The sequence below is a fragment of the Dama dama genome, chromosome 9 (genome assembly GCF_033118175.1).
Source record: "Dama dama isolate Ldn47 chromosome 9, ASM3311817v1, whole genome shotgun sequence".
NCBI lineage: Eukaryota > Metazoa > Chordata > Mammalia > Artiodactyla > Cervidae > Dama > Dama dama.
Genome location: NC_083689.1, coordinates 10,674,130 through 10,701,700, shown reverse-complemented (window position 1 = coordinate 10,701,700; position 27,571 = coordinate 10,674,130). Strand labels below are relative to the sequence as shown.

General features: G+C 59.6%; 3 protein-coding genes across 3 annotated transcripts in view; 2 read left to right on the top strand and 1 right to left on the bottom strand.

The window, feature by feature from the left end:
• SIN3B (SIN3 transcription regulator family member B) overlaps window positions 1-11,334 on the top strand; it is a 48,248-nt gene extending 36,914 nt beyond the window's left edge. The window contains exons 11-19 of the mRNA XM_061149941.1: window positions 408-646; window positions 1,280-1,463; window positions 3,799-4,405; window positions 4,527-4,696; window positions 6,658-6,831; window positions 7,019-7,111; window positions 8,223-8,317; window positions 8,524-8,728; window positions 9,446-11,334. Coding sequence (XP_061005924.1) covers window positions 408-646; window positions 1,280-1,463; window positions 3,799-4,405; window positions 4,527-4,696; window positions 6,658-6,831; window positions 7,019-7,111; window positions 8,223-8,317; window positions 8,524-8,728; window positions 9,446-9,676 — 1,998 coding nt within the window. The 3' untranslated portion in view covers window positions 9,677-11,334. The remainder of the gene's footprint in view (window positions 1-407; window positions 647-1,279; window positions 1,464-3,798; window positions 4,406-4,526; window positions 4,697-6,657; window positions 6,832-7,018; window positions 7,112-8,222; window positions 8,318-8,523; window positions 8,729-9,445) is intronic.
• Window positions 11,335-13,405: 2,071 nt separating this feature from the next.
• F2RL3 (F2R like thrombin or trypsin receptor 3) lies at window positions 13,406-16,740 on the top strand. The gene is made up of 2 exons (XM_061149940.1): window positions 13,406-13,815; window positions 14,112-16,740. Exons 1-2 carry the CDS (start codon window positions 13,710-13,712, stop codon window positions 15,143-15,145), a joined length of 1,140 nt encoding a protein of 379 aa, XP_061005923.1. The 5' UTR covers window positions 13,406-13,709; the 3' UTR covers window positions 15,146-16,740.
• Window positions 16,741-16,872: 132 nt separating this feature from the next.
• The window catches only part of CPAMD8 (C3 and PZP like alpha-2-macroglobulin domain containing 8), a 98,773-nt gene continuing 88,074 nt past the window's right edge, over window positions 16,873-27,571 (bottom strand). The window contains exons 35-42 of the mRNA XM_061149939.1: window positions 26,673-26,857; window positions 24,411-24,498; window positions 23,580-23,654; window positions 22,422-22,527; window positions 22,223-22,333; window positions 21,278-21,487; window positions 20,667-20,784; window positions 16,873-17,913 (exon numbers count right to left, since the gene is read on the bottom strand). Coding sequence (XP_061005922.1) covers window positions 17,892-17,913; window positions 20,667-20,784; window positions 21,278-21,487; window positions 22,223-22,333; window positions 22,422-22,527; window positions 23,580-23,654; window positions 24,411-24,498; window positions 26,673-26,857 — 915 coding nt within the window. The 3' untranslated portion in view covers window positions 16,873-17,891. The remainder of the gene's footprint in view (window positions 17,914-20,666; window positions 20,785-21,277; window positions 21,488-22,222; window positions 22,334-22,421; window positions 22,528-23,579; window positions 23,655-24,410; window positions 24,499-26,672; window positions 26,858-27,571) is intronic.

The window sequence follows — 27,571 nt, the reverse complement described above, 5'->3', positions numbered from 1 at the left end:
CAGCAGCCACCAGCCAGTCCTCTGCCTGTTCACTTTGTCCCAAATGGAAGCACTCACGTGGCCTGTGACTTTGGGGATTGACTCCCCCTCCCCCAGCACGTATTTTGGGGAGTCACCTGCAGGCTGTGTATACTATGCATCCCTTCCTCGCTGATGAGGGTAACGTGCATTCAATGCCTGTGAAGAGGGCCAGGCCAGGACCCGTCCCCCTCCTCAGAGGGGTCCAGCGGCGGGGAGGTCCAGGTAGCACAGAGGCCCAGATCTGTAACCAGCCATGCTCGCTCCAGTCCCTGGGCCTGCATCCATCACCCCTCCCCAGCCCTGTCCCAGTATCCCTTCTACTGGCCCGGGCTCATCCCTGGGGGATGAGCTGACCCGCTGACCTCTTTCTGCCTTCCTGTCCATAGTTAGACGTTGTCCTGGAGACCAACCTGGCCACGATCCGGGTGTTGGAGAGCGTCCAGAAGAAGCTGTCCCGCATGGCGCCAGAAGACCAGGAGAAGTTCCGGCTGGACGACTGTCTGGGGGGCACGTCAGAAGTGATCCAGCGCCGCGCCATCCACCGCATTTACGGCGACAAGGCCCCAGAGATCATCGAGAGCCTCAAGAAGAACCCTGTCACTGCCGTCCCTGTTGTCCTAAAAAGGTGCCCTCACGCTTCTCACCACACTGCCCAGGGGCTCATTACTGCTATTTGTCACAGGTGTAATCGTGAGGGGGGCCTTGGGGACTCAGGCTGGTTGATTGTGTTTTGGTCTTCCTTTCTCTCCCTGTTACATCCCCAAGAGGCAAGTACAGCTATTAGTGATTATTCGTGTCTGTCTCAAACATTCCACTTTGCACATGATCATATCCAGTCATTATCTTAAAGCAAAAACAGGACCGTTCTATGTCATGGCTTGCCCTTTATTTAATCATGCATTTTGGGACCCTCCCTGTGCTGTGAACAGTTACTGGTTAAGTGGCTGCCCTGGGTGCTGGGGCGCAGATGTGAGTGAGCCCGACACAGTCCTGTCTAGCAGGGAGCCCCGCGGCTGAGCCCGCAGCTGCAGAGAGTGCGGGCCAGGACAGTGAGGAGCTTCAGGACAGTGATGTTTGAGTAACCGTAAGAACGGCCGTAGTGAGGTCCCCGCAGCCGTTCCCACCGCCTCCTTCATCCAGCACAGAGCCCAGCCCCGTGCCTGGAGCGGGCTGTCCTGGGCGTGAAACGGGTCGGTGGGTCTGCGGTGGAAGACAGGTGTGCTGGGCCGTCCCCGTGCTGAGCCTGCTCGCCCCACAGGCTGAAGGCCAAGGAGGAGGAGTGGCGGGAGGCCCAGCAGGGCTTCAACAAGATCTGGCGGGAGCAGTATGAGAAGGCATACCTCAAGTCCCTGGACCACCAGGCCGTGAACTTCAAGCAGAACGACACCAAGGCCCTTCGCTCCAAGAGCCTGCTCAACGAGATCGAGAGCGTCTATGACGAGGTGAGGCCCCTCAACCGGGGCCTGGCTCTCCCGGCCTCCATAGCCCTCTCAGGGCTGTGGGGGGGATAGGAGGGCTCTTCCTGCCCGCCTCGGGCTGACCCAGGAAGGCACCCTGCCGTCAGCAGAGGGCAGGCTCCTCAGCTCCCCACCCCCTCGCTGGACCTTCCTTCAGGTGACTGGGGCCGGCAGCTTTCCTTTGCTGCTGCTCGCTGTGGGCCACGGACTGTTACAGCCTTCGGGAGGAGCGTCCCATCTAACCCTTACTTGCAGGCCTTACTGTATAGTACTGTTACTGTCTCAGTTTTAGCAGTGGGGAAACTGAGGCGCAGGAGCTGGCCCCTGGCCCGGCCCGGCCGCAGCAGACGAGGGCGCCACGTGCCACCAGTGCACCGCCCTCCTAGTGCCCTGCCCGGCTTTGGTGTGTTTCAGCTCATGGGGCCCGAGTGAGGCTGGCCAGGCCCTGGGCTCGAGGAGCTGGGCTTTGAACAGGGCCTGTGGGGAGAGTTCCTAGCGGGAGCCCGAGGCAGGAATCCTGGCGGGGGGCGGCCCGCTGGGCATTGGTTGTCGGGAAAGGAGGGGCCGCTGCTCGGTGCCGGAGCCCAGGTCAGGGAGCAGAGTCCCTGACCGAGTGCCCCCAGCCAGGCCACTTCCTCCCCTCTCTCCTGCACATGGTCCGGAGCAGCGAGCGGCGGGGGTCTCACCTGCAGGCTCTCGAGGCCCCGCTGGGAGTCTCATCCTGCCCAGAGCTCGTGTTCCTCCACATGGCCGTGGAGACCACCGAGGGTGCTGGCCCCAGACCACCTTCCCTCCTGCCTCCCTGCCGCACTCGGCGCCCACCGCCCAGCCTCAGGGTCCACCCTGTGACCTGGCCTCTGCACCTCAGGCTGCAGATCCTTGAGGCCTGAGACTCCACCCTCCCCCCCCAGAACGGGTGGCGCAGCCCCTCCCGCCCCGCTGCCATCAGCAGAGTCCCGCAGGGCCTCCCCTGGGGTCTGAGGGAGGAGGGCCGGGCCTGGTGAGCACGTGTGCGGTTCCTTCGTGCTTGAGGCAGTAAGACCCTTCTCCTGTCACGTGGCTCGCAGAGGCCAGTCTGTGTTACGAGCTCCAGAACTTGGCCAGAAGATTTTGAAGGGCATTTATGACATATCAGGGTGGGGCCTCGGAAGCAGCAGGATGAAGGTCACACTGAAGAGCTGGGAGCAGGGCTGAGCTACAGCGCCCGTACCCACCTCTGCCTGCCGGGACTAACTCAGACTCCACCCTTCCCGCCAGTGAGGAGGGCGGGAGGTCTCTGGGTGCTGCAGATTTCACAGTTGATATGGGAGCACATGAGTTGCCCGTCCCAGAAAGTGAAGTCCCTGGCCAGGGGGCAGCCTAAGAGGCCCTGCCCCTATTTCCCTTCGGGCCCTCGTTCCAAGGGCATCTGGGTAACCCCTCAGGGCCACTGTTGAGAGCACCACGGAGGGCCAGGCCTGCCCTTGGCACCCCGCTCACAGGGACAGCGTCCATGCTCGCTTCTTCCCGGAACCTGGTGTGCCTGCTCCTGTTGTCTCATGCAGGGGACCAGCGTCACCAGGAGAGGGTACGATGTGGGGCAGCTTATGCACCGCTGTGTAGTACTGAGATTGTGTTCGGGTTTGCTGGAAGGAGAGTTGTTGACTGGATAAAGGTAGCAGGGAAGGATGAGCCCAAGGATGAGGTTTTCCCGGGAGAAAGAGCCAAGGCGCGTGTGAAGGTCTCGTGCACAGCAGGACAAGCTGAGCACCCCCACAGCATCAGAGGAGTGTGGGGTGGTGTGCCAGGGCCAGGGTCCTCTCCTGAGGACCCTTCGTGTGCGAAGGCCTGGGGCAGAGGAAGTGGGGCAGCTCGGGCTGATGGCACTCCTGTGTGGCTCTAGACTCGGTGTGGGGGTTGTAGAGTGGGCTGGTAGACGGGAACGAGCAGGTGGGTGGCCTGTGCTGGCGCCTGGTAATGGGAGTCCCGTGGAGGGCTCGTGGCAGGTGGGGAGTGGACAGCGGCGGGAGACGTGAGGGTGGTGTCAGCCAGGCGGGCAAGGCTGGAGGGGCAGGAACTGGAGTGGGAGCAGTCGCAGGTCTTCCAGGGCCTGGCTGAGTGTGAGTGAATGATGGCGGCAGAGGCCTGTGCTGCGCTGAGGCTTCCTCATCCCCCGGGCAGCCTGGGGCAGCTGGAACTGAATGATCAGATGGTGCTGCCCTCATCCTCCCTGTCTCAGCACAGTTGGAGGCCTATGTGGTGGGAGTGTGGCCTCCGTTTGGCCCCCAACTGGGGGGTCTCCACGCAGGTCTCCTGTCCAATGGCCGCTCTGTCTCCCCAGCACCAGGAGCAGCACTCGGAGGGCCGCAGCGCCCCCTCCAGCGAGCCGCACCTCATCTTCGTGTACGAGGACAGGCAGATCCTGGAGGACGCGGCCGCCCTCATCAGCTACTACGTGAAGCGGCAGCCAGCCATCCAGAAGGAGGACCAGGGCACCATCCACCAGCTGGTGCACCAGTTCGTGCCCAGCCTCTTCTTCTCCCAGCAGCTGGACCTGGGCGCATCCGAGGACTCCGCCGACGAGGGCCGGGCCAGCCCCCCGGGGCAGGCTGCAGACCCTGGCGGCGACCGGAAGAAGCCGGCGCCCGGGCCGCAGAGCAGCCCCCCAGAGGAGAAGGGGGCCGCAGGCGAGGCGCCAGCCCCGGAGCCGCAGCCGCCGCAGCACAAGCCCCTGGACGACGTCTACAGCCTCTTCTTTGCCAACAACAACTGGTACTTCTTCCTGCGCCTCCATCAGACGCTGTGCTCCAGGCTGTTGAAAATCTACCGCCAGGCGCAGAAGCAGCTTCTGGAGTATCGCACGGAGAAGGAGCGGGAGAAGCTGCTGTGCGAGGGCCGCCGTGAGAAGGGCAACGACCCCGCCATGGAGCTGCGGCTGAAGCAGCCGAGTGAGCCCCAGGGCCCGCCCGCTGGGCGCCGGGAGGGGAGACAGCTGCCCTGAGGAAGCCTGGGCCGGGAGGTGGGCAGCGTGTGTGAGCCAGACCCGCAGTGACCGGGTGCCGCCCGCAGGTGAAGTGGAGCTGGAGGAGTACTACCCGGCCTTCCTGGACATGGTGCGGAGCCTGCTGGAGGGCAGCATCGACCCCACGCAGTACGAGGACACGCTGCGCGAGATGTTCACCATCCACGCCTACGTGGGCTTCACCATGGACAAGCTGGTGCAGAGCATCGCCCGGCAGGTGAGCGGGCGGGCCGCCCCGCTGGGCCCTTTCCTTCACTCCTGTGCTGCGGTTGGCCCCGTGGTTGGCAACTTTTCTTCATTCTCAGTTAAGGTGGAATTTGTGTAATGTAGAATCCACCATTCTTAACTGAATCTTTCAATGGAACTTAGTACATTTATAATGTGCAGTTGTTATCTGCCTAGCTCTAGAACATTCCCGTCATCCCCCGAGGAAACCCCGTCACCACCGGCAGTCACTCCCCATCCTTCCTCTCCAAGCCTTTTTCTGTCTCTCTGCACATGCCTCTTTGCACATTTTGTATACACGGACTCGTGCAACATCGTGGCCTTTGGCGTCTAGCTTCTTTCACTCAGCATTGTGTTTTCAAGGTTCATCCACATTGCAGCATGTGGCAGTACTTTTTTTTGCATATTTATTAATTTGGCAGCATCGGGTCTTAGTTGTGGTACACAGGCTCTTCACTGAGTCTCCTGGACTCTCTAGTTGTGGAGCCTGGGCTGAGCTGCTCTGAGGCATGTGTGATCTTAGTTTCCCGGCAAGGGATCAAACCCACGTCCCCTGCATTGCAAGGCAGATTGTTAACCACTGGACCACAAGGGAAGTCCCAAAACGTTATTCTTTTTTATGCCCAAATGGCATTACATTGTGTGGATGGACTACATTCTGTTGGATGCTTCCACTCATCCATTGATGGACGCTTGGGTTGCATCTGCCTCTTGGCAGTGATGACCAGTGCTGCTGTGGACACGTGTATGCGCGAGGAGATGTCAGCGCTCCTGTTGACAAACCTTTCGTGAGGGGAGTTTAGCAACTTGTAAAGAGCCTTAGCTCACGTCTGAGGGGACTGGCCATGATGTGCCTCAGCATCGCCCACAGCTGAACGTCAGCAAGAGGAGATTGGTCACATAGTAAACAGCAGAGCCCCAGGCAAGTCCAGTGTGGTCCTGGACCGTGGGTCCTGCTTGGTAAACACTCAGGCGGTTTAACTTGACTTTGGTTTCCTGGTTGTCAAGTGAGGCTGTTCATTGTAAAGTGGGAAAGAAGTGAGGAAAGAATCATGTCATTCCTCTGCCACTCAGATGCAGTCAGTAGAAACATTTTTAACTCGTTATTAACGGGGGGATTTTTGCAGAAACTAACACCTGTGGCTGGCAATTTGCTATGTAAGCGATACTGAAACTTTTCCAGTCAGTAGCATTTGAGCAGCAAAAGATGTATTAATACGTCTCCGGCCTGTGTGGGCTGCAACTCACTGCACAGAGACGACTCTGCTGCGTCTGACCCTGCATCCTCAGCTGTTTCCAGTACTTGTCTCATCATAAACTCAGGGTTTTAAGTATGTTTATAGGTGTTAAAGGAATTAATTATGCTTGTAACTGAACATTGTTGCTGTTTAGTCGCGAAGTCATGTCCGACTCTTTGCGACCCCGTGGACTGTAGCCCACCAGGCTCCTCTGTCCATGGGATTTCCCAGACAAGAATACTGGAGTGGGTTGCCATTTCCTTCTCCAGGGGATCTTGCCAACCCAGGGATCAAACCTGCGTCTCCTGCATTGGCAGGTGGCTTCTTTAGCACTGAGCCACCAGGGAAGCCCTGTAACTGAATGTTGGGGAAGGATAATCTTTTGCCATCACAGTGATTTGCAGTGATTGCCACGCCCCTTTGGGCATGTTTTTTTCTGTACATTTCTCATACCCGGGCAGAGTTTGCTGGTCCGCTGGGGTCTGGTCTGCTTTGACTTAGTTTGCATCCAGTCTGGGTTGGTTTGTGTGGTCTGGGCTGGTTTGGTCTGGTGCGCACCCGGCGTGGAGGCCACCCTGCACAGCCTGTTGGATGCTGACCTTCGCCCCCCTCCCACGTGGACTTGGCCACGACCCCTCTGAGTGAGGCGCAGGGGCTGTGGCTCCCCGCTCCTGGGGGGCTCGCGCCCGGCACCAACCAGCCCTTGTGCCCGCAGCTGCACCACCTCGTGAGCGATGACGTCTGTCTGAAAGTGGTGGAGCTCTACCTGAACGAGAAGAAGCGGGGCGCCGCTGGCGGGAACCTGTCCTCCCGCTGCGTCCGTGCCGCCCGGGAGACCAGCTACCAGTGGAAGGCCGAGCGGTGCATGGCCGACGAGAATTGCTTCAAGGTGAGCAGCCGGCCAGGGGAGGGGGGGCGCCCACCCCAGGTGAGGTGGGCACCCAGCAGTGGTCCCTCAAGAAAGGATGAGGCTTGGAGGCTGGGGAGCGGGGGGCATTGATGACCTTGCGCCCTCATCCTGTGCCAGCCTGGGCTGTTCTCCAGCTTCAGGCTGTTTGGCCCCTGCCCTCCCCCAGGTGATGTTCCTCCAGCGCAAAGGGCAAGTGATCATGACCATCGAGCTCCTGGACACCGAGGAAGCCCAGACGGAGGACCCCGTGGAGGTCCAGGTGGGGACCGCAGCCCTGCACTCCGAGCCGCACGCGCCTCGGGGACCAGGGGCAGCCACGGGCAGCATCCGCCGTGTGGCTCCCACCGGCCACACACAGGCCACAGAACATCCACCAGGGTGCTTCTGTGCTGGCTGAACACTGGCTGTGGAGCCCCAAGAGGAGGTGGGCTCTCTGGGTGTTCCCTCAGAGACCAGGGCTATGTCCCAGGGCAGGCAGCCACGTGGGAGCCAGTCTGGCCTCTACCAAAACCCTGGCTCCTCCCACCTCCTGCTGGTGCCAGCCCATCTCCGTGGTACCGTGGCCAGCCCAGTCACTCAGGCCCCGTGGTATGTGACTGCTGCGCGCCTGGTGCCTGACGTTCAGAGCTCTGGGTGTCCCACATCACAGGAGAAAACTCTCCTGGCCCACAATGACTGCACCTTCCCCTTGGTGCCCTTGAGCCAGGAAACGGCCTGGAAGCCTCCAGCTGCCTTCACAGAGCTGGGGACGCCGCCCACCACAGCCACCAGGGCGGCCCTCACAGCGTCCTTCACAGGACACACTTTCCATAACACGTGAGGGTGGGGGTCTGCACACTCTGTCTCTACCAGAAGTTTCCAACAAATATGCGTGCGTTAAGCTTGAGTCTGGAAGAGCCTCCTGCTTTAACAGGGTGGTGAGCAGATGAGGGGTCCCTTGGACGCTGCAGGCCGTGCCCATCCTGGACCTGGTGGCCCCTGTGAGCCCTGCCACCTACTCACCCCCTACTCCTCCCTGTCTCTCCCGCTTCCTTCCTGCTGCTGGTGTCCCAGTGTCCCTTCCCATCCACCCATCCCCCGGACCCCGCTCTCTCTCTGTCAGGGGCCTCCCATTCCCCATGTGAACTTACCACATGGCGGATACAGTGAAGCATAACACAGCAGGGACTTATCTACTTTTAAGCGTGAGGCTCCATAAGCCATCTGAATTGCGGCCTGGGTGTACATGTCCCACCCCAGCTGAGCCCTGGGCGCTGCCATCTGCTGGTCTCAAGCGCGCATCTGGGTCCACCTGGAGCTTTGGGAGGGATGCAGATGAAGGCCCCGGGAGCCGCTGATGCCATGGGCCGTCTTTCCCTCTGTCCCCCCAGCACCTGGCTCGGTACGTGGAGCAATATGTGGGAGCGGAGGGCGCCTCCAGCTCACCCACCGAGGGCTTCCTCCTGAAGCCCGTGTTCCTGCAGAGGTGAGAGGGCCCGGGGCCCCGGGGAGCCTCTCCCATTGTCACGCGCGCCCGGCGGGCCTGGGTGTGAGTTCACACGGGATCCAAGGGGTCGGGCGGTGGTTGCCGTTGCCTCGGTTTGCATTTCTCCAACCCTGGGAGGTCAGGCGTCCTCCCAGTGTCTGGGCTGTGGGGACCTCCTAGCCTGCGGATCCGCCTCTTGCCCCCAGGAACCTCAAGAAGTTCCGCCGGTGGCAGTGTGAGCAGGTGCGCGCGCTCCGCGGCGAGGCCAAGAGTTCCTGGAGGCGGCTGGTTGGGGTGGAGAGCGCCTGCAATGTGGACTGCCGCTTCAAGCTCAGCACCCACAAGATGCTGTTCATCGTGAACTCCGAGGACTACATGTACCGCCGAGGGACACTGTGCCGGGCCAAGCAGGTGCCCTTCCCTGCCTGAGCCTTGGGAGCCTGGGGTCCAGCCCACAGCTGTTTGGGGGTGTCTGGGCCCCTGAGGTCCAGCCTATGGCCTTTTGGGGTGCCTGGGCCCCCAAGATGCACTCCATGGCATTCTGGGGTATGTGGGCCCCTGAGATCTGATCCACGGCCTTCTGGTGTATGTGGGCCCCTGAGATCTGATCCAAGGCCTTCTGGGGTGTGTGGGCCCTGGGACCCAGCCGCGGCTCTGGGAGTGTGGGCCCTGGGACCCAGCCGCGGTTCTGGGGCGTGTGGGCCCTGAGATCTGATCCACGGCCTTCTGGTGTATGTGGGCCCCTGAGATCTGATCCAAGGCCTTCTGGGGCATGTGGGCCCTGAGATCTGATCCGCGGCCTTCTGGGGTGTGTGGCCCCTGAGATCTGATCCGCGGCCTTCTGGGGCATGTGGGCCCTGGGGTCCAGCCGCGGCTCTGGGGCGTGTGGGCCCTGGGGTCCAGCCGCGGCTCTGAGGCCTGTGGGCCCTGGGGTCCAGCCGCGGCTCTGGGGCGTGTGGGCCCTGGGGTCCAGCCGCGGCTCTGGGGCGTGTGGGCCCTGGGGTCCAGCCGCGGCTCTGCGGGGTGTGGGCCCTGGGGTCCAGCCGCGGCTCTGCGGGGTGTGGGCCCTGGGGTCCAGCCGCGGCTCTGGGGCGCCAGGCCATGCTCACCGCTCCCCCCCACCGGCAGGTGCAGCCCCTGGTCCTTCTGCGCCACCATCAGCACTTTGAGGAGTGGCACAGCCGCTGGCTGGAGGACAACGTGACGGTGGAGGCGGCCAGCCTGGTGCAGGACTGGCTGATGGGTGAGGAGGACGAGGACATGGTGCCCTGCAAGACGCTCTGTGAGACGGTGCACGTGCACGGCCTGCCCGTGAACCGCTACCGCGTGCAGTACAGCCGCCGCCCCGCCTCCCCCTGACGCCCCCGCGCGGGCACCTCCACGGCGCACGGCATGGCCTGCGCGTCCCTCGGGCGTCTTCATCAACAACGTGAGGGGCGCAGAGCGTCCCCCGGCCTTGCTGCTACGGGCTGAGCTCCGGAGGAGGGCGGGCGGCGGCGGCTCTCAGCCCCACGCTTCATCCCTCTTGGCTTCCCCACTCCCCTTTGGGCCTGTCCTGTGCCAAACCTGACACCCCTCGCACTTAAACTCTGGGGGTTTGGTCCCCGCGGGCAGGCGCGGGGAGGATGAGTGCACTGGCCCAGGCACAAGTGAGCACGCTCACACGTCTGCGGGGCCGCTGCTGCCACGCGTGCCAAACCCCCAGGCCTGGGGCCGCAGGCCTCTCCTGCACGTGGTGAGAGTCGGCGAAGAGCCGCGCCAGGCCTCACGTTGGGAGGGAGCAGCCTTTGAGAACCCCTGGGCTCCTGAGGAGTCGGGCCTCGGTGGACTTGCGTGAAAAGCATGTCCTTCCCGAGGGCCTCTGAGAGCTGCTAGAAACATTCCCCAAGCTGGACACCTGCATCTGACGGTTTGGGCATTGGCTTGGCCCAGCCGGCACTGGGGGTCCTCCACCACTTTGAAAATGAGACAAGCCCTCTCAGCCCAACTCTTGGGGTCCCACTTGGATGTCCAGATGTGGAGCTGGGTGGGCGGCACCAGGACTGCCCAGAAGACCCTGCTGTGGGAAAAAGAGGCTCAAACCCTGCGTTGATCCAACAGCTGGACTCTGTGCCCTAAGGGAGGGGGCCCCTCTTGACACATCCGCTGAGCTCGAGTGCCCCCTCCCTGGGAGGGCCCCGGGGTGCAGTTGTGTACCTAAGATGGACATTCTAGAAGTATATATATGCACACACCTATTTATTCCTCTATGCTCATAGTGTTGTAACTTCTACAACGGCCAAGTGCCACAGCTTCTCTGGGGGTGACTGCCCTCCTTGTGGAATTCCGCATACCCACCCCAGCGCCTCCATTCCTGCAGCCACCACCCCGGAGTGGGCACAGGTGTGAGGGGCGGAGGGCTTTCTGTGCCAAGAATGCAAAGTAGTTGGGGCCAGGGAGCAGGCCTTTGAACCATGAGACACTCTGGCCAGGCCCCTGGCCCCATCAGACACAGGCGGGCTCCCCTGACACGCGAGCCCGGTGGCACCGCCGAGCAGCCGCCGCCTCCAGCCGCAGCGCTCGCCTTCCTGCAGCTGAGCTGTGCCAGACCCAAGGTTCCGGAAATTCTAGGAGTTACCTGGGGACTCTAGGTTTGCGAAGCCTTAGACTCCAGGCCTGGGCAATTTCCAGGCCAACCCGCCCCGCCCGGGTGTCTCCTCGCCCATGTTTTCTCAAGTGTAATTCACGCACTTTGTACGCATCCTTGTTTTATAAGAAGGACACCCACCAGAATTCCTGACCCAGACCCTCCCAGCAGCCGTCCTCCTCAGGAGCCCGCAGCCCCCCACCTGTGGCTGCGCCCAGGCCTGGGGTGCAGGCCAGACCCCACCGAGCCCCCACCCTGCATGCTTCTAGGGAGCATCTCTTCCGTTTCTGAAGAAATTTCTGTTCTGGGGCTTGTACTTCCTTTGCAGCTGTTTTGAATGTAGTTTTCCTTTTCTATTTATTTGCACATTAAAGTTAAATACTGACCTAAAGCTGTGAGGTTCAGTCTCATTTCCTGTGAGCAAATCTTGGGGTGACCTCTTGGTGCCAGGGGAGCTGACCTGACCACAGGGCGTGCACCTGGGAATCCTCACACCCTGAAGGGCTTGGTAACCCACTCTAGTATTCTTGCCTGGGAAATCCCATGGACGGAGGGGAGCCTGGTGGGCTACAGTCCATGGGGTCACAAAGAATCAGACACGATTGAAGTGACTTGGTGCACTTGCACACATACTTTGGCCGCCTGATGTGAAGAGCCGACTCATTGGAATAGACCCTGATGCTGGGAAAGATTGAGGGCAGGAGAAGGGGTCCACAGAGGATGAGATGGTTGGATGACATCAACTCAACATGAGTTTGAGCAAACTCCGGGAGATAATGAAGGACAGGGAAGCCTGGCGACCTGCAGTCCATGGGATCATAGAGAGTCAAACATGACTGAGTGACTGAACAACATACAGTATTTGTCCTTTCGTGACTGGCTTACTTCACTCAGCACAGTGTCTCTGAAGTCCATCCATGTTGTAGCCTGTGTCAGAATTTCCTTCCTTTTACAGCTACTATTATGCCTATTTTTAAGCATAAAAATTTAAGTTTTTATGGAAAGTGATGCACAGTGCAGAAAGTTCCAGCAGCACGAAAAAGCACACGGAGAAAAGTAGGCACCCAAGTCTCTCTCTCTGAAGGCAGCTGCCCCCCAGCACCCCCCAGGAGGTGCCTCCATGTGGCTTGTCTCCCTGGGACAGCCGCCCTGAACCATCAAGTGCTGTGTCTGGAGGCCCTCTCCTGTGGTCCAGGGCCGTTTCCATAGTGACTAGTGAGTGGAGGGGAAGTTATTTAGGGGCACCTCCTACACTCGCCCCCGCTGCCGGAAATTTCCCGGTACAAACGTCTTCCTGAGCGTGTGTATCTGCCATAAATTTCTAGACACGGAACTCCTGAGTCAAACCACCCTCCTCAGGGCGGGGAAGAGCCGCCCTGGCTTCCCCCAGCTTCCCCTGAGCAGGCTTCCTGCTGTCTCCTGGAGGGGCGGCAGGGGGTCCCCGCCCCCATTTTCCTGTGCCGTGAGAGTATCCCCATCACGTGTGCTGTGAGACGCAGGCATGGGGCTGAATGTGTCACTGGCGTTGGAGGAAACTGCTCAGAAATGAGGGCGAGGCTCCTGGCTGTGACCCCTGCTCCTGCTGAAGCTCCCCAGGCCTCAGTGTCCACCCCCTCAACCCTGGGGCTGGGGGCAAGGACCTCAGCATCTCAGCCTCCAGCTGCACTGACTATCATGGGCTGCTTGGTCATTTCCTGGCTGGTCCCCATGTCCCCAACTGTGTGGCTAGATTAGGGCTCGCCATCCCAGGACACCGTCTCATCCAATCCCCGCTCCAACCCCGAGTTCATTTCTTCTTCCCTCAGCCCCCGGTTCCCTCAGGATCCCCCTGCTCCCCGACCTTGCCCCCACCACTGTGGCCCAGCCCTGACCACACGGAGACCAAGAACCCCAAGGGCGGGTCGGCCCCAGGGTAGGATGGCATAGCCCCTTCTGAGGTCTGGAGGGGGGATCTTATTCAGTAGAGAGGAGTACCCTGCCCTCTGGGTGGGACATGGAGAGGTGTCTGGGGTGAAGGCCCGAAGGGAAGGGGACTCGGGGTGCTGTCTGGGCTAGCTGGCCCCCTCCTCCCGCTCAGGCCCGGCTGTAGCCCCAGGTGGAGGGTGGGCCCAGGACAGGAGAAGAAGGGGCTTTGAGAAGAGGAAGGACCAAAACCTCCTCCATAGTTACCCTCAACAGACCCCAGGCTCACCATGCCTTCTGCTCTCTGCATCTTCCTCTGCATCTGCCTGGGGGCCTGTGCTGGGTTAAGCAGCGTGAGGGCCAGGGGCATTTATGGGGGGTTCACTCCCCTCTTCTGACCTCTGACCTGGTGTCCTGCCTGCCAGAGCTGGGGGTGGGGATTTGGGAGGAGAGGGCTTCAGGAGGGGCCAAGATTGGGGTGGGGGGGGGATGTGATGCAGAGGGCTGGTTCCAAGAGCGGGGCGGGACGTGGTTCCAGAGGGCTGGACCAAAATGTGACCGGCCAGCAAGAAGTGGCCACTTGGCCCCCGGGGGCTTCCTAGGCTGGGCCGGGGCTGGAGGTGGCGGCTGCCGCCTGACACCCCCTCCTCCTCCCCTACAGCCGAGTGACCCCAGCTGCCTGATCTCCTTAGGCCAGGCCTGGGGCCACCCACCCACTCGTGAGGACAGGGGCTGGCTTATCTCACACGGCCCTGTTAACTCCTCCGCGGGCACGCAGGAAGTTGGGGGTGGGGGTCCAGCCAGGCAGGAAGCCCGAGGTCAGCCGGCCACAACCCAGAGAAGCGAGCACCCAGCCTCACCAACATGTGGGTATTCTTGCTGCTGTGGCCTCTGGCCCTGGGGTTCAGCCTGGGTGACACCCAGACCCCCATCGGCTATGAGGAGGTGGGGAGCGCGGCAGAAGGCGATGGTGAGTGACCTTGGGCCCTGCCTTGGGGCTGAGAGGGAGGTCGCCCAGAGCCAGCAAATGAAAGACAGCGAACTGGGGTTGGGGGGGGGGGGGCGGTCTTCCAGCCCAGCCTGGAGTCCACAGGGTCTGGGGGTGTCCGTGTCCAGCTCTGTCCTGAGGACTCCTGAGAACTGGGGCCCCTCTAGTTTCTCAGGAGGTAGCACCATCCAGTCGGGGAACCAGATGAGGGGTCGGTGGGTGGAGTGTGGGGGTGGTGATGCTTCTATCCCCTTCCCTCTGGATCTCTCTCCCCTCAGACAGCACACCGAGGCCCCACCCCCGCGGCTTCCCCGGCCAGCCCTGTACCAACGACAGCAACACTCTGGAGCTCCCTGCCAACTCTCGGGCCCTGCTTCTGGGCTGGGTGCCCACGAGGCTGGTGCCTGCACTCTACGGGCTGGCCCTGGCAGTGGGGCTGCCCGCCAACAGCCTGGCGCTGTGGGTGCTGGCCACGCAGGTGCCCCGACTGCCCTCCACCGTGATGCTGATGAACCTGGCGGCCGCTGACCTGCTGCTGGCGCTGGCGCTGCCGCCACGGATCGCCTACCACCTGCGGGGCCAGCGCTGGCCCTTCGGCGAGGCCGCCTGCCGCCTGGACACAGCCGCGCTCTACGGCCACCTGTACGGCTCCCTGTTGCTGCTGGCCGCGGTCAGCCTGGACCGCTACCTGGCCGTAGTGCACCCGCTGCGGGCCCGCACCCTGCGAGGCCAGCGCCTGGCCGGCGGGCTCTGCATCACGGCCTGGCTGGCGGCAGCTGCCCTGGCGATGCCCCTGGCGCTGCAGCAGCAGACCTTCCGGCTGGCACGCTCCGACCACGTGCTGTGCCACGACGTGCTGCCCACAGGCGCCCAGGCCTCCTACTGGCGGCCCGCCTTCATCTGCCTGGCGGGGTTTGGCTGCTTCCTGCCGCTGCTGGCCATGGTGCTGAGCTACGGGGCCACTCTACGCACGCTGGCGGCTGGGGGCCGGCGCTACGGCCACGCGCTGCGGCTGACCGCGCTGGTGCTGGCCTCCGCCGTGGCCCTCTTCGCGCCCAGCAACGTGCTGCTGCTGCTGCACTTCTCAAACCCCGGCCCTGACGCCTGGGGGGACCTGTACGCCGCCTACGTGCCCAGCCTGGCACTCAGCACCCTCAACAGCTGTGTGGACCCCTTCATCTATTATTTCGTGTCTGCCGAGTTCAGGAGCAAGGTGCAGGAGGGCTTGCTCCGCCGGGCACCTGGCACCACCACGGCCTCCAGGGAGCGGGGCAGCCGGGCGACGGGGACCCGGTCCTCCTCGCTCGTGTGACAGGCCCGTCACAGGCTGGATGAACAGGAAGGGAGTCGTTCTGGGTTGAATAGGGTCCCCTCCAGATTCACATCCATTGGGAACCTCCCAAGGTGAGCTTATTCGGAAACAGGGTCTTGGCAGGTGTGATTAGCTAGAATGAGGTCACACTGGAGTACAGGGTGGGCCCTAAATCTGATGTGACTGGTGTCCTTACAAGAGGAGGATGCAGAGACACACGGGAAGAAGAAGGCCACTTGACAGTGGAGGCAGAGGTGGGGTGATGTGGCCACAAGCCACAGACTGCTGGCAGCGACTACAAGCAGCCAGGGGAGCAGCCTGGGATAGTCTCCCTCGGAGCCCCTGGAGGGAGCCAGTGCTGCCTACACCTTAATCTCGGGCTTCTAGCCTCCCGAACTGCCAGAGAATAAACTGAAGTTTGAAGTCACCTGGTTTGTGGTACTGAGTTATGGAAGGCCCAGGAAAAGATGGGGATTCAATGTAGGTTCCTGGGTCTGACCAGTTCCCCTGTGACCGAGTCCAAGGTAGGGATGAGGTGAGGCTGATGATGCCTCAAGGCCTGCTGTAGGACCCCACCCAGGAGGAGGCTTGGGCCCCCGACACCCCCGGGGGCCAAGGCAGCTGGGAGCCCTGTTGGCTGTCCTTCTCATTCCCAGAAGCCAGGCCCTGGCTTGGGGATGGGCTTTATGGCTCTGAGCCTCCCCCCTCAGCCCCCCAAAGCCTGGTGCAACCCATCTTTGGGAGCCACGGGGCTCAGCCTCCGTGATCCTGGTTACCAGACACCACCTCCTGCTCCTCACCTGTGGTCTGACCCCTCTTCCGTCAGCTCCCCTGTGGAGCGGGTGGATGGGGCAACAGGGGGATTTAGGGTGTGCACCCAGGTTCAGGGGGCTGCAGCTTTGCAAACCCCACCCCCAACCACTCGAAGGCTGGTTTGAATCGAGTTGGGGGACACCACGTGCAGAGGGGTGACTGTAGCCCCAGACACACACACACACACACACACACACCCTGCTGCTCCCCACCCGGACGGGCAGCACGGAGCACGGTGTCGGGAGCCCCTGAGGCATCAGCTGTGGGGTAAGTAAGCCATGCCCAGAGGCAGGGGGCATGGGCACCACTTCTGGGCTCCCCACTGAGCTCATGTGGGGTCTGGAGAAGACTGCCCAGCCCCAGGACACACACACACGTGCTCACCCACATAAGAGGGAGCCTGGGGCCGTGTGAGTAAGGCCAATGTCACTAACCTGGTGTGATGACGTACTGGAGTATCCCAAGATGCTACCATTGGGGGAAGTTGGGTACCTGAGACCTCTCTCTGTTGCTATGTTGTTGTTGTTTAGTCGCCCAGTCATGTGTCACTCTTTGCCACCCCGTGGACTGTAGCCCGCCAGGATTCTCTGTTCATGGGATTTCCCAGGCAAGAACACTGGAGTGGGTTGCCATTTCCTTCTCCAGGGGATCTTCCTGACCCAAGGATAGAACCCACATCTCCTGTATTGACAGGCAGGTTCTAAGCCCCCATATTGGAATGATTCTGTACAAATGCACTGAATTTATGATTATCTTGGGGTTCAGGTGTTCCAAAGCCTTGTCCCCATCGTCCTTGGAAAGGCTGGGCTGTGGATGAAGGAATGGAAGCAAAGGGCCAGATGAGAGCCGGCTTCAGCCCTTGGAGCTGCCCCTCAGCCTCCCCAGCCCACAGGAGGGTCAAGCCTGCCAGGGACTTGAAGGAAACGAGCTTTTATTACACCAGTGGCCTCCATGGCAAGTGGGCCACAGGGCCTTGGCCAAGGGAACTGTAACCTTGTAGGCTGGTGGGGGTCAGGGATCAGCGCTGCATGACGGGGCCCCACAGGCTGAGCTGCCCCCTCAGGGTCTCTGTGCTGTCCCGAGATGAGCTGTGTGGGCTGAAATAAATACCACCGTGGAGGGAGAAGACAGGCCAACACAGGGGAGGAGCAGCTCGGAGGCGGGTCTGCGCACACAGCTTCGGTTGATCCGGAGCTGGGACACCCTCCCAGGTTGCTAGTGGGGGTGACAATCCTCCAGGTCGGGCCCCGGGAGAGCAGGGGTTCAAGGGGCGGTGAGGTCCAGAAGCAGGAAGATGAAAGTGCATCTTCTTAGAGCCCAGAACTTCCCCACAGAGCCTGGTGCCACCAGACCAAACATTCAGGGGGCCCCTGAGGCTAGATGGGGCTGCAGGGACTATGACAGATCTGGGGCAATTTGGGGTTCGGATCCTGGGGCTCAGCAGCTTGGGTGGCCAAAAGGGAGGCTGGGACTTCTGCATTTTGGAGAAGAGGGGCCTGTTTTGTTTCCAAGTTGCCGACGTTGTGTCCGAGACTTGGCCAGAGTCGTGTCCCCTCAGAAACAGGCCTTTGGCCATGAGTCCTTCCCAGAGACATCCCCTCTCTGGGGAGCAGCGCGTCAGGCTGTGGGAGCTCCTCCAGCTACCCAGCCTGTGGGCCACCGAGCGGGGCGCCTGGGGTTCCAGCTGCAGCTGGGGAGGAGGGGGAAGGGGCCTCCAGCCACCCCACTGACCATCCTCCCTGTTGAGGTGGGGGCTGGGCCCTCGGGAGGTCCACCATCCATCAGGGCAGGTCTCTGCCAGTCCACTTATCGGGTTCAATTGGAAGCAGGGGTCACCTAGGGTGGGGTCTACCAACCCCTAGACGGTCGAGTCTCCCGGCCCTCTTCCGGCAGGTAGAAATCACAGCCTGATCACGTCTTCCAGCTTGGAGTTTTAGGAGGAGAAGCCACTCTGGCTGATAGGAGAGAAGGAAAGACGCCGGTGGGCGGCCAGGCCTTGGGGGCGGGGCTGCGGACCGTTCCTGTGCATTGGCCTCCAAGTGCACTCAGCACGGCTGCTTCCAGCCACTGAGACAGGAGCACCCCCCGGAAATACAAGTGGGGGTACATGGTCCAGCCAGGCCCCGCACAGTGGCGGGACGGGGTGCTCACTTTTGCTAAGAATGAGCGTAGCTTGCATGGGACCACCGTTCAAATCGAGAACGTATTTGTGGAACTCAGCTATGAAAAGGAAGGAACTACTGATCCGACACCAACCACAGATAGGGTTGTGTCAGTAGCTCACTTTTCTCACTCACTCTATCGGGTGAGAAAAAGCCAATCTCGAAAGGTTACGTACCCCATGATTCTGTTTACAAAGCAGCCCTGAAGTGACAAAATTATAAGGTGGGAGGACAGATGAATAGCTCGGGGGAAAGCAAGGTGGGTGTGGCTATAAAACAACAGCTAGGGGGATCCTTGAGGTGATGGGCTGTCCAGTAGCTTGACTGCAGTCATGATTACAAAAAGCTACAAGTGCTGAAAGGGGTTTCCCTCATAGCTCAGTTGGTAAAGAATCTGCCTGCAATGCAGGAGACCCTGGTTTGATTCCTGGGTCGGGAAAATCCTCCAGAGAAGGAGTAGGCTACCCACTCCAGTGTTCTTGGGCTTCCCTTGTGGCTCAGCTGGTAAAGAATCTGTCTGTAATGCAGGAGACCTGGGTTTGATCCCTGGGTTGGGAAGATCCCCTGGAGAAGGGAAAGGCTACCCACTCCAGTATTATGGCCTGGAGAATTCCATGGACTGTATAGTCCATGGGGTGGCAAAGAGTCGGACGTGACTGAGCAACTTTCACTTTCACATGTGCGGGAACTGCAGACTCAACGGCCACTGAATACATGTAAATGTGGTGAAATATGAGCGAGAAGGGTAGGCTGTACTGATGTCAGTTTCCTTTATAGCCCCTATGCTGTAACTAAAACCCAATTATCCAAATAAATGAATAAAAAAAAATTTTTTTTAAGAAATTTGATTAGAAAGGAGAAAAGAGAGAGAGGGTGTGTGAAGAGGAGGGGGGAAGAAAAGAGGGCACGGAAGGGAAAATGAAACAAAAATAATGCAGCAGTAACCCTAAACCCAGCTCTACCAGTAATTACATGCATGTGAACTAAACCCGGTGCCTAGTGCAAGATGGTACCCCCTTAAGTCTCCAGGACTTTGGTGAGGGCTGGTAGAAAAGTTTTCCTACTGGTTTGCTGAGTGGGCATATAAACCAGCCTTTGCCACCAGCATGGGGTGGAGAGACCCTTACCACCCAGGAAGGCAGGGCTCTGAGGCTTGCCAGTGCAGCCAGCCTCCAGGACCTGGCACTTACCTAAAGCTGATAGATCAACCTACTGTTTAAACCACTTGAGTTGAGCTGGCTCAAACCAAAAGATTTGCCTCCTCCAGGAAGCCCCTTCCCAGCCTCCCTGCACAGAGCTCTCTGGTCTCCTGAACTTTCCTCCATCCTTCCCTCAGGGGGACAAGATTCTCTCCCTGACCAAACCCCAGTTGGGCTCCTCTGAGCTCTTTTTCACCTTGGTCTCAAATTGCAGGCTTCCGTGTTCATCTTGACACCGTCCAGCTGGAGCAAGAATCTGGCTAATACGTCAATTTAGCCAGAACCCCATATCCTCCATATTGATCCCTCTTGATATCTGATTGGGTTCTTCATCCTCCCCCGCCCCTCCCCATCTCTCATGATCTCTCAATCTACCTGGCCTGTCATCAGCAAGAATAAGGTTCAGTCACTTTAGCTAGAATATCCCCCCTCCACTCCCTATTGTTTCCTCTCAGTAATTTTCCATCCACTGACTCCCTTCCCCACTCCTTGGCTATGCTACTATGCTTAGTTGCTCAGTAGTGTCGGACTCTTTGCGACCCCATGGACTGTAGCCTACCAGACTGCTCTGGGATTTTCCTGGCAAGAATACTACAGTGGGTTGCCATGCCCTCCTTCAGGGGATCTTCCCAACACGGGGATCAAACCTAGGTCTCCCACATTGCAGGCGGATTCTTCATCAGCGGAGCCACCAAGGAAGCCCAAGAATACTGGAGTGCATAGCCTATCCCTTCTCCAGGGGATCTTCTCGACCCAGGAATCGAACCAGAGTCTCCTGCATTGCAGGCAGATTCTTTACCTGCTGGGCTACCAGGGAAGGGCTCCTTGGCTATAAATTCCACCCCCACCATTTTTTTTTTTTTTTTTAGGTGTGTGTGCTTAGTTGCTTTGCTTAGTCGAGTCCAATTCTTCTTGACCCCATGGACTGTAGCCCGCCAGGCTCCTCTGTCCATGGGATTCTCCAGGCAAGAATACTGGAGTGGGCTGCCATTCCCTTCTCCAGGGGGTTTTCCCAACTCAAGGATTGAACCCAGGTCTCCTGCACTGTACAGTTTCAACCCCACAGCAAGATTTCATAGCGCCCCCTCTTGAAAAAAACATTCCTTGCGTCATGAATAACTTATTCAAAAGGAAGAGTGGGTCTCAGGGACAGGTCTGAAGTCCAGTCCTTGGGAGGGCATCTTAAGCTCACCCTACACATACAGGCTGCTCTCTGATGTGCGTTGAGTGGATGCAGGGCAAGGGAGGACAGGTTATCCACCTCATCCCCCAAAACCTCCATCAGTAGCTCCCACTTCCTGCCGGGTTCCACGGTGGAGGGAGACTGGGGGCAGATCCAGCTCTCACCTGTCCTCTGCTTCCTTATCCAAGTCCACCAACTCATGGCCAGCGGCCAGGTGCCCGGTGTCCAGGGGACCCAAGTCATACTCGTAGCTGTACAAGGCCAAGGCTGGTGTCGGCTGCTCTGGAAGGAAGGACTGAGTCAGTAGGGAAGGCACTGGAGGGAGAGGATCTGAATGGCCAGAGGGCTCGAGGAAAGATGTGTGGCCCAGAGCAACAGACAGGAGGTGAGTTCTCAAGGTGGGGAAGGGGACACAGAAATCAGAGATGGGGAGATTCAGAAAAGCACCAGGTCGGGATGGGGCTGGAGAGAGCCTGACCAAGATGGAGGAGATGCAGAGGGTTCTTGTTGCTAGGACTCTTTTGCAACCCCATGGGCTGTAGCCCGCCATGAGATTTTCCAGGCAAGAATACTGGAGTGGGTTACCATTTCCTCCTCCAGGGGATCTTCCCCACCCAGGGATCAAAAACGAGTCTCCTGCATTGCAGGCAAACTCTGCCGCTGAGCCACCAAGGAAGCCCAGTGCAAACTGACCCAGACGCAAAGAGGTGATGAGAGGAGGTGGCATGATGGAGAAGATGGAGCCCCCGAGGTCGGCCGTGGGGTGGGTCCTCACCAAGCGCGCAGCGGCCAGGGGGCGCGGGCTCCAATCTCACGCGGCGGCGGCAGGCGGCCTCCTGCAGGTGGCAGGCGCTGGCGTAGACTACGCCGTCGGAGCCGCACACCGGGTCCCCGCTGATGCTGCAGGCGCGGGCGCAGCCACAGCGGGTGACTGTCACCCCCTCCTCCGGAACGGCCACAGGACCGCGCTCTTCCGGGGACCAGCCTGGCGGGCGAGACGAAGTTGTCAGGGCCCTGGGAACTCCAAGCTCCCCACTTGGCCCTCGCCTCTCCCTGGGCCTGGGATGGAGAAGTCCCTAGGGGCCAGAACCACGCTCCACAGAGTGGAGACAGTGCCCGGGAAGCCCTGAGCCCTGACCTGGTGGAATTTCACGCGAGTATTTGCCTAGTATTTACGAAAACAAAATTTAAAAGTAAAACTTTTGAACTAAATGCAACCTAAATTCATTTCAAGAAGTTTGGAAAATAAAGAAAAGGGTTCCGAGGAACTCCACTCCGCCCTTCGCCGCCGCCAGTCTGCGCTCACAGCTTGGGTCCCTGGATCCGGACACCCTCTGGCTTGTAGGGGAGGGGAGGCAAGGGCGCCCCTCCGAGCCTCCGGCTTCTACGCCCGCCCCTCCCACCCCGCTAGACCCCGCCCCTCCCACCCCGCTAGACTCCGCCCCTCCCACGATGGGCCCCGCCCCCATCCAGCTAGGAACCCGCCACCTTCCGCTGCTCACTCCGACCCCTCTAATTCTTGCTTCCTCCACCCTGCCTGCGCACTCTAACCCTGTCGGCTCAGGACGCGCGCCCTCGACCGAGCCGGGCCTTGCTCCTTTTACCACGCTGTACGCTCCTCTGCCTGACGACTCCCTCCAAATGGGCAGCCCTCCCCCAGGCCCACGGGTCGTGTTGGGGTGGCGGGTGCTCGGAAGGAGCAGTGGCCTCGCGCACTCACCGGGGCCCTGGGCCAGAGCGCGCTCCACTTCGTTGCACGCAGGCCCCGCGCACAGCTCCCGGGCAAGCGGGCTGCGAGCGCTGACATTGTAGAAGCGCGTGGCCTCGAAGGCTGCGGGACCAAGGGAGAAGGGTGACCAGGTGACGGGTGACAGGGTGAGGGACCGAGCTGGGGTTGCGGGTGGCGGACGTGGGCCTACCAGGCTCATAATAGTCGTACACCAAGATGGGCAGCGCCGACGTCCTGCCCACGACGTGCTCCCGGAGCGCCCGGAACTGCACGCACGTCAAACACCGGCTGGGGATCTGCGGGGGCAGCGAGCAGGCTCAGGCTTGGCTGGGCCCACTAGGGCTGGAGACTTGAGCTTTGGCCTCTGTGCTCTATGATGCCCCAAAGTGTGAACCCAGAACTGGTTGATTGCGGGGTGCCCCGGAGGCGTGAAACAGAAACGCGATCTTATTTCGATTTTGTGGGTCCTTCCACCCACGTGGGGAGTGTCTCAGCTGGTCTTTCATCTCCCACACTCACCATGGCAGGTGCGTGTCCTGTGTGTGTGTGTGTGTGTGTGTGTGTGTGTGTGTGTGTGTGTGTGTGTGTGTGTGTGTACATTCACAATCTTGTGCAACCACTGTCTGTAGAACTTTTCCATCTAGAAAAATGGTACAGATGAACCTGTTTGCAGGGCAGGAATAGAGATGCAGAAGTAGAGAATGGACATGTGGACACAGGGGGGGAAGAGGAGGGTTGGATGAATTGGGAGATCAGGATCGACATAAATACACTACATAAATACACGTGTATAGCAGATACTAGTGGGAAGCTGATGTATAATATAGCACAGGAAGCTCAGCTCAGTGCTCTGGAGTGACCTAGAGGGGTGGGATGGGGGCAAGGTGGGAGGGAGGTCCATGAGGGAGGGGATATATGTATACATACAGCTGGTTTACTTCCTTGTACAGCAGAAACCAACACAACATTTATCCTCCAGAAAAGAAGAATAAAAGAAGAATAAAAAAACGGCATCCGCACTTGAACCCACTGCTTATCCCCCCAACCCTGGAAACCACCAATCTGCTTTCTGTCTGTTCAACTCCACGTGTTTTTGAGATTCAGAAAGTCAGTGCTTCATTTTGATGCCTGAATACTATTCCACACCCCTCCTAACTTTTTCCACCAAAGCGAGCTGGCTGGGGCACAGAGCAGGCGGCTGTGCCAACTCCGCATGAATTGACTCTTCCGGTTTCTTTTTCTCGGCATGAGAGCACTGCCAGAACCATTAACAGGCCACGGCGGCTACGCCCTCGCCAATGCGACTGCTGTGGAGGCCTCCGCCCACCGCTGCCCCAGCCCACAGTACCTCATCAAAGTAGAAGAGCACTCTGCGGCCAGCCAGCTCGTACCTCTTCAGTGCCACGTGCTTGTCAAGGAGCAGCTGGCAAGGAAGCCAGAGTCAGGATCTGCCCAGCCCCTCTGCCCCCAATACTCTCGTCCTCCAATCTCCAAGGGCCCAAGGTGGGCTGGACCCATGCGGAGCTGAGGCCCTAGAGGCTGAGGAGTTGGCTCACAGGCATCCAGCAAGTCCCCATGAACTGGGCCAGGGGGTGGCAGCCAGCACCCCTGAGAGGGCATTCAAGGCTGGGTGTCACTGTCCTGAGTGCCCGCCTCCAGTTCCCTGCCACAGTCTCCCCCGATCAAGTCTCAGTCCCAGGCCAAGTCCCTGAGGCACCTACTGAGCCCTGCCTCCTGCTCCTGCTTCGCCTGCACCATTCAGCCCCACCCCCATGCAGGGTGCTCCACCCTCCCCACACTGCTGACCTCCTCGGCAAGGCTGCTCCCCTTCTTGGTGACCATCTCCCCCACATGCAAAATGGGGCTAGTCTCTCTTTAAGCAAAGGGTGCTGGCAAGTCTCTGGAAGCACTCTCTGGCACCCCACGTCATCCCCAAAGTGCAAGCATCCTCGGTCTCATGGGTAACAGCACAGATGGCCCAGTGAGTGACACCTTCCGGGAGAGACCCAACCCCTCCCCACCTGCCCCTCTGCAGATGGCCAGTCTCAGAGCACCAACTTTGCCGGGAGAAAGTAAGGCAAAAACAAAAGCACAACCCCACTTTATGAAGGGCTAGGAATCTGCAACCAGGGCAGGTCCACAGACGCTGCCCAGCCCCTGCCCACCAGCGCCCCCTCACCTGCTCCAGGCTCTCGACGTCCGCCCGGAACCCTGAGAGTAGGGGCACCTCCAGGACCGCCATGTTGGAGGACCCTGCATGCAGCCACCTGTCAATGAAAGGGGAGAAAGAGGGGCCCTTGAACTCAAGCCCCTCAGTGGAATTCATGGTCCGCTCTGTCCCCACAGCTCTCCAGCCTGCCCTGGGTCTGGCTGGCAGCCCATCTGCACAGACACCCTTGGCAGGGTCATTGGTCATTCCATTTCACAGTTGAAACACTGAAACCATAAGGGAAAGGCCTTGCCAAATGTTCTTGGCCTGACCCAGGTCCACCCTAAAGGAAATCAACTCTGAATATTCATTGGAAGGACTGATGCTGAAGCTGAAGCTCCAATACTTTGGCCACCTGATGCAAAGAGCCAACTCATTGGAAAAGACCCTGATGCTGGGAAAGATTGAGGGCAAGAGGAGAAGGGGGTGACAGAGGTTGAGATGGTTGGATGGCATCACGACTCAATGGACATGAGTTTGAGCAAAGTCTGAAGGGTATCGACTGGGTGGCGCAGTGATAAATATTCTGCCTGCCCATGCAGGAGACGCAGGAAGTACGGGTTTGATCCCTGGGTCAAGAAAATCCCCTGGAGAAGGGAATGTCAACCCACTCCAATATTCTTGCCTGGAGAATCCCATGGACTGAGGAGCCTGGTGGGCTACAAACCACAGGGTCACAAAGAGTCAGACACAACTGAGCGACTGAGCAACAACCACCTCTGGTGTGGGAAACAGCTCTGTGGGGCTGAGGGAGCCCAGCTGCTCCCCAGGGCCAGCACTGTTTCCCCTTCTGTGACATGGGGGAGGCAGTGGGTGAATACTGCCTCTAGGGACTGCTACGTGCCAGACCCTCCCTGTGCCGGGCACTGGTGACAGGGAGGCTGATACTCAGTGAGGGGCCTGCAGACCACGGGCACAAGGGAGCGGGGTGCCCAGAGCCCCCGGGATGGGCAGAGGAGACGTCTGTGGAGGCGGGGCCTAAGAGATGCCGGCCCGACCGGCACACGGTTACTTTCTTCCCGTCTGAGAAGGAGCAGAGGTGTCCCCAGCGGACGTGCCAGGCCCAGCCCAGCTGCTTCGTGTTCCTCCACCCAATTAGATGGTGGTCACAGCCCTGCTGAGTGGTACCACCCCAAGTCTCACTGCCAACCAGAAATGGTTGGGGGACCCGCTGCTCTGGGGCTTGGGCCCAGTTGGGCTTGTTCTTCAGAACCTCCCAAGTTGGGGGCGGCCTTGGACACGTGAGGGTTAAGGGTCAAGGTTAAGGAAGGCGCTTGGGCAGCTCTGACGGGAGTCAGCTCCATGGCTGCCAACCACCTACCAACCACCTACCAAACACCTTTGGGTACCCCCAGCATTGCCATGGCAATGAGCATCCTTTGTGGCAGCTACATGCACCCCCTCCTCTGGAGGACCCTCTGCGAACTGGTTCTAGGGTCACACCTGGGGTGGGTGGGTCATGTAAGGGCCACAAACAGCCGTCCCTCCCAGGCCCATCTGCCACTGCAGTCTGCTGCACCCATTCAGAAGCACTCATTTCAGAAATCATCTGTAATGTAAGCTTTTGATTGCAAAGGGATCCATTTCAAAGACATTCATCTTGAATAAAGATACTGACAGCTACTAACAAAACAACCGGCAACGGTAAGGAAACAGGCTGCCCCCACCCATGAAAGACTTCCCTGATGGTCCAATGGTTAACACTCTGCGCTTCCACTGCAGGGGGCACAGGTTCAATCCCTGGTCAGTATGTGGGACAGCCAAAATAAAATAGCCCTGGGTATTTAAATAACTGACTACTTGGGTCACCCTGCCTTCCCCTTCCTGCACCTCAATTAGCGTTCTTATATTTTGAACTCACCAATAAAGAGTGAATCCACAAAACCCTAGGCACACCCCTCCCCTCAGATTTCAATAAAGGCAGAACCACAAGTCCATGACTTCTCTCTCTTTCTCTGCCGGTGACCTCACCGTGTGACCCCTAGGAGGGTCGAGTACTGTCCAGGACCTGTGGGTAAGAAATCTCGTCCTTCTTAGTTTCCTAATGGGTATTGCTGAGGTGTGTCTTGTAATCAGAATAAGGACCACGGGGGCTGGTCAGCCACAACTTTGGCTCTAGTCGGGGAAATATCTATGGGGTCAGGTAAGTCCCCCAGAGGTTCCTAGCTGAGAGCATCACTCTACAAAACATCACCCAGGTGGGGGTGCCAGCCGGCGGGGCAGGAGCCTCACCTGATGCAGACCTCCAGGGTCACCTGGTACTCCTGGTGATGCTGGTCTGCTGCTGGGTCATCATCATCAGCTGAGGAGGCAGGGGAGGGGGGCCGCTGCTGCTCAGCCTCAGGCTCCTGGAGGTTCACAAGCAGCTGGAAGGATGGCTTGGCCACCGGGTCGGGCACATTGTAGGTGACATCAATCTGGGGGGTGGGGGAGGGCAGAAGCTTAGGGACCGTGGGGGTGGAGAGGGGAAAGACAGGGGCAGGAGAAGGTGGGGGACAGCTAGAACGATGAGGTCGGTGATACTGGTGACAGTTCTGGGCGTGGTCATCATTCCCTTTAGTCCTGAGGGTATAGGTACAACCATCATCCCATTCTTCCATGTCTCAAGCCCAGGTCTGTCTACATACTGGGCTCCCGATCTCCTATTATCCACTGTGTTGTCTGGGCTCCATTTTTCAGATGGAGAAGGTGAGGCTACAAGGGTCTCCTGGCTGACTTGCCCTCTGACCACTGGCCAAAGCTCAGGAAGCCAGTCTGTCCCACAACAAAATCCTGAGCCTGCTGACTAAGGGGCCTCAGGGACGGCCAGGCTGAGTCCGGGCCGGGCATCTGCATTCAGACCTTGGCTGGGAGAGTAACCTTGAGCCACCAGGCAAGTCCCACAGTGGAGGGTGAAGCAGGGGGCTCTGCTCAGGGTCAGAGACCACCAAATGGAGAACCAGATGCAGTTTCACCCAAGGGGACACACTGCCATCTACCTTGGGTTCTGCCTGGGGCAGTGGTGGTGTGGTTTAGTCGCTAAGTCATGTCCGACTCTTTTGCTCGCCCATGGACTGTAGCCCACCAGGCTCTGCTGTCCATGGGATTCTCCAGACAAGAATACTGGAGTGGGCTGTCATTTCCTTCTCCAT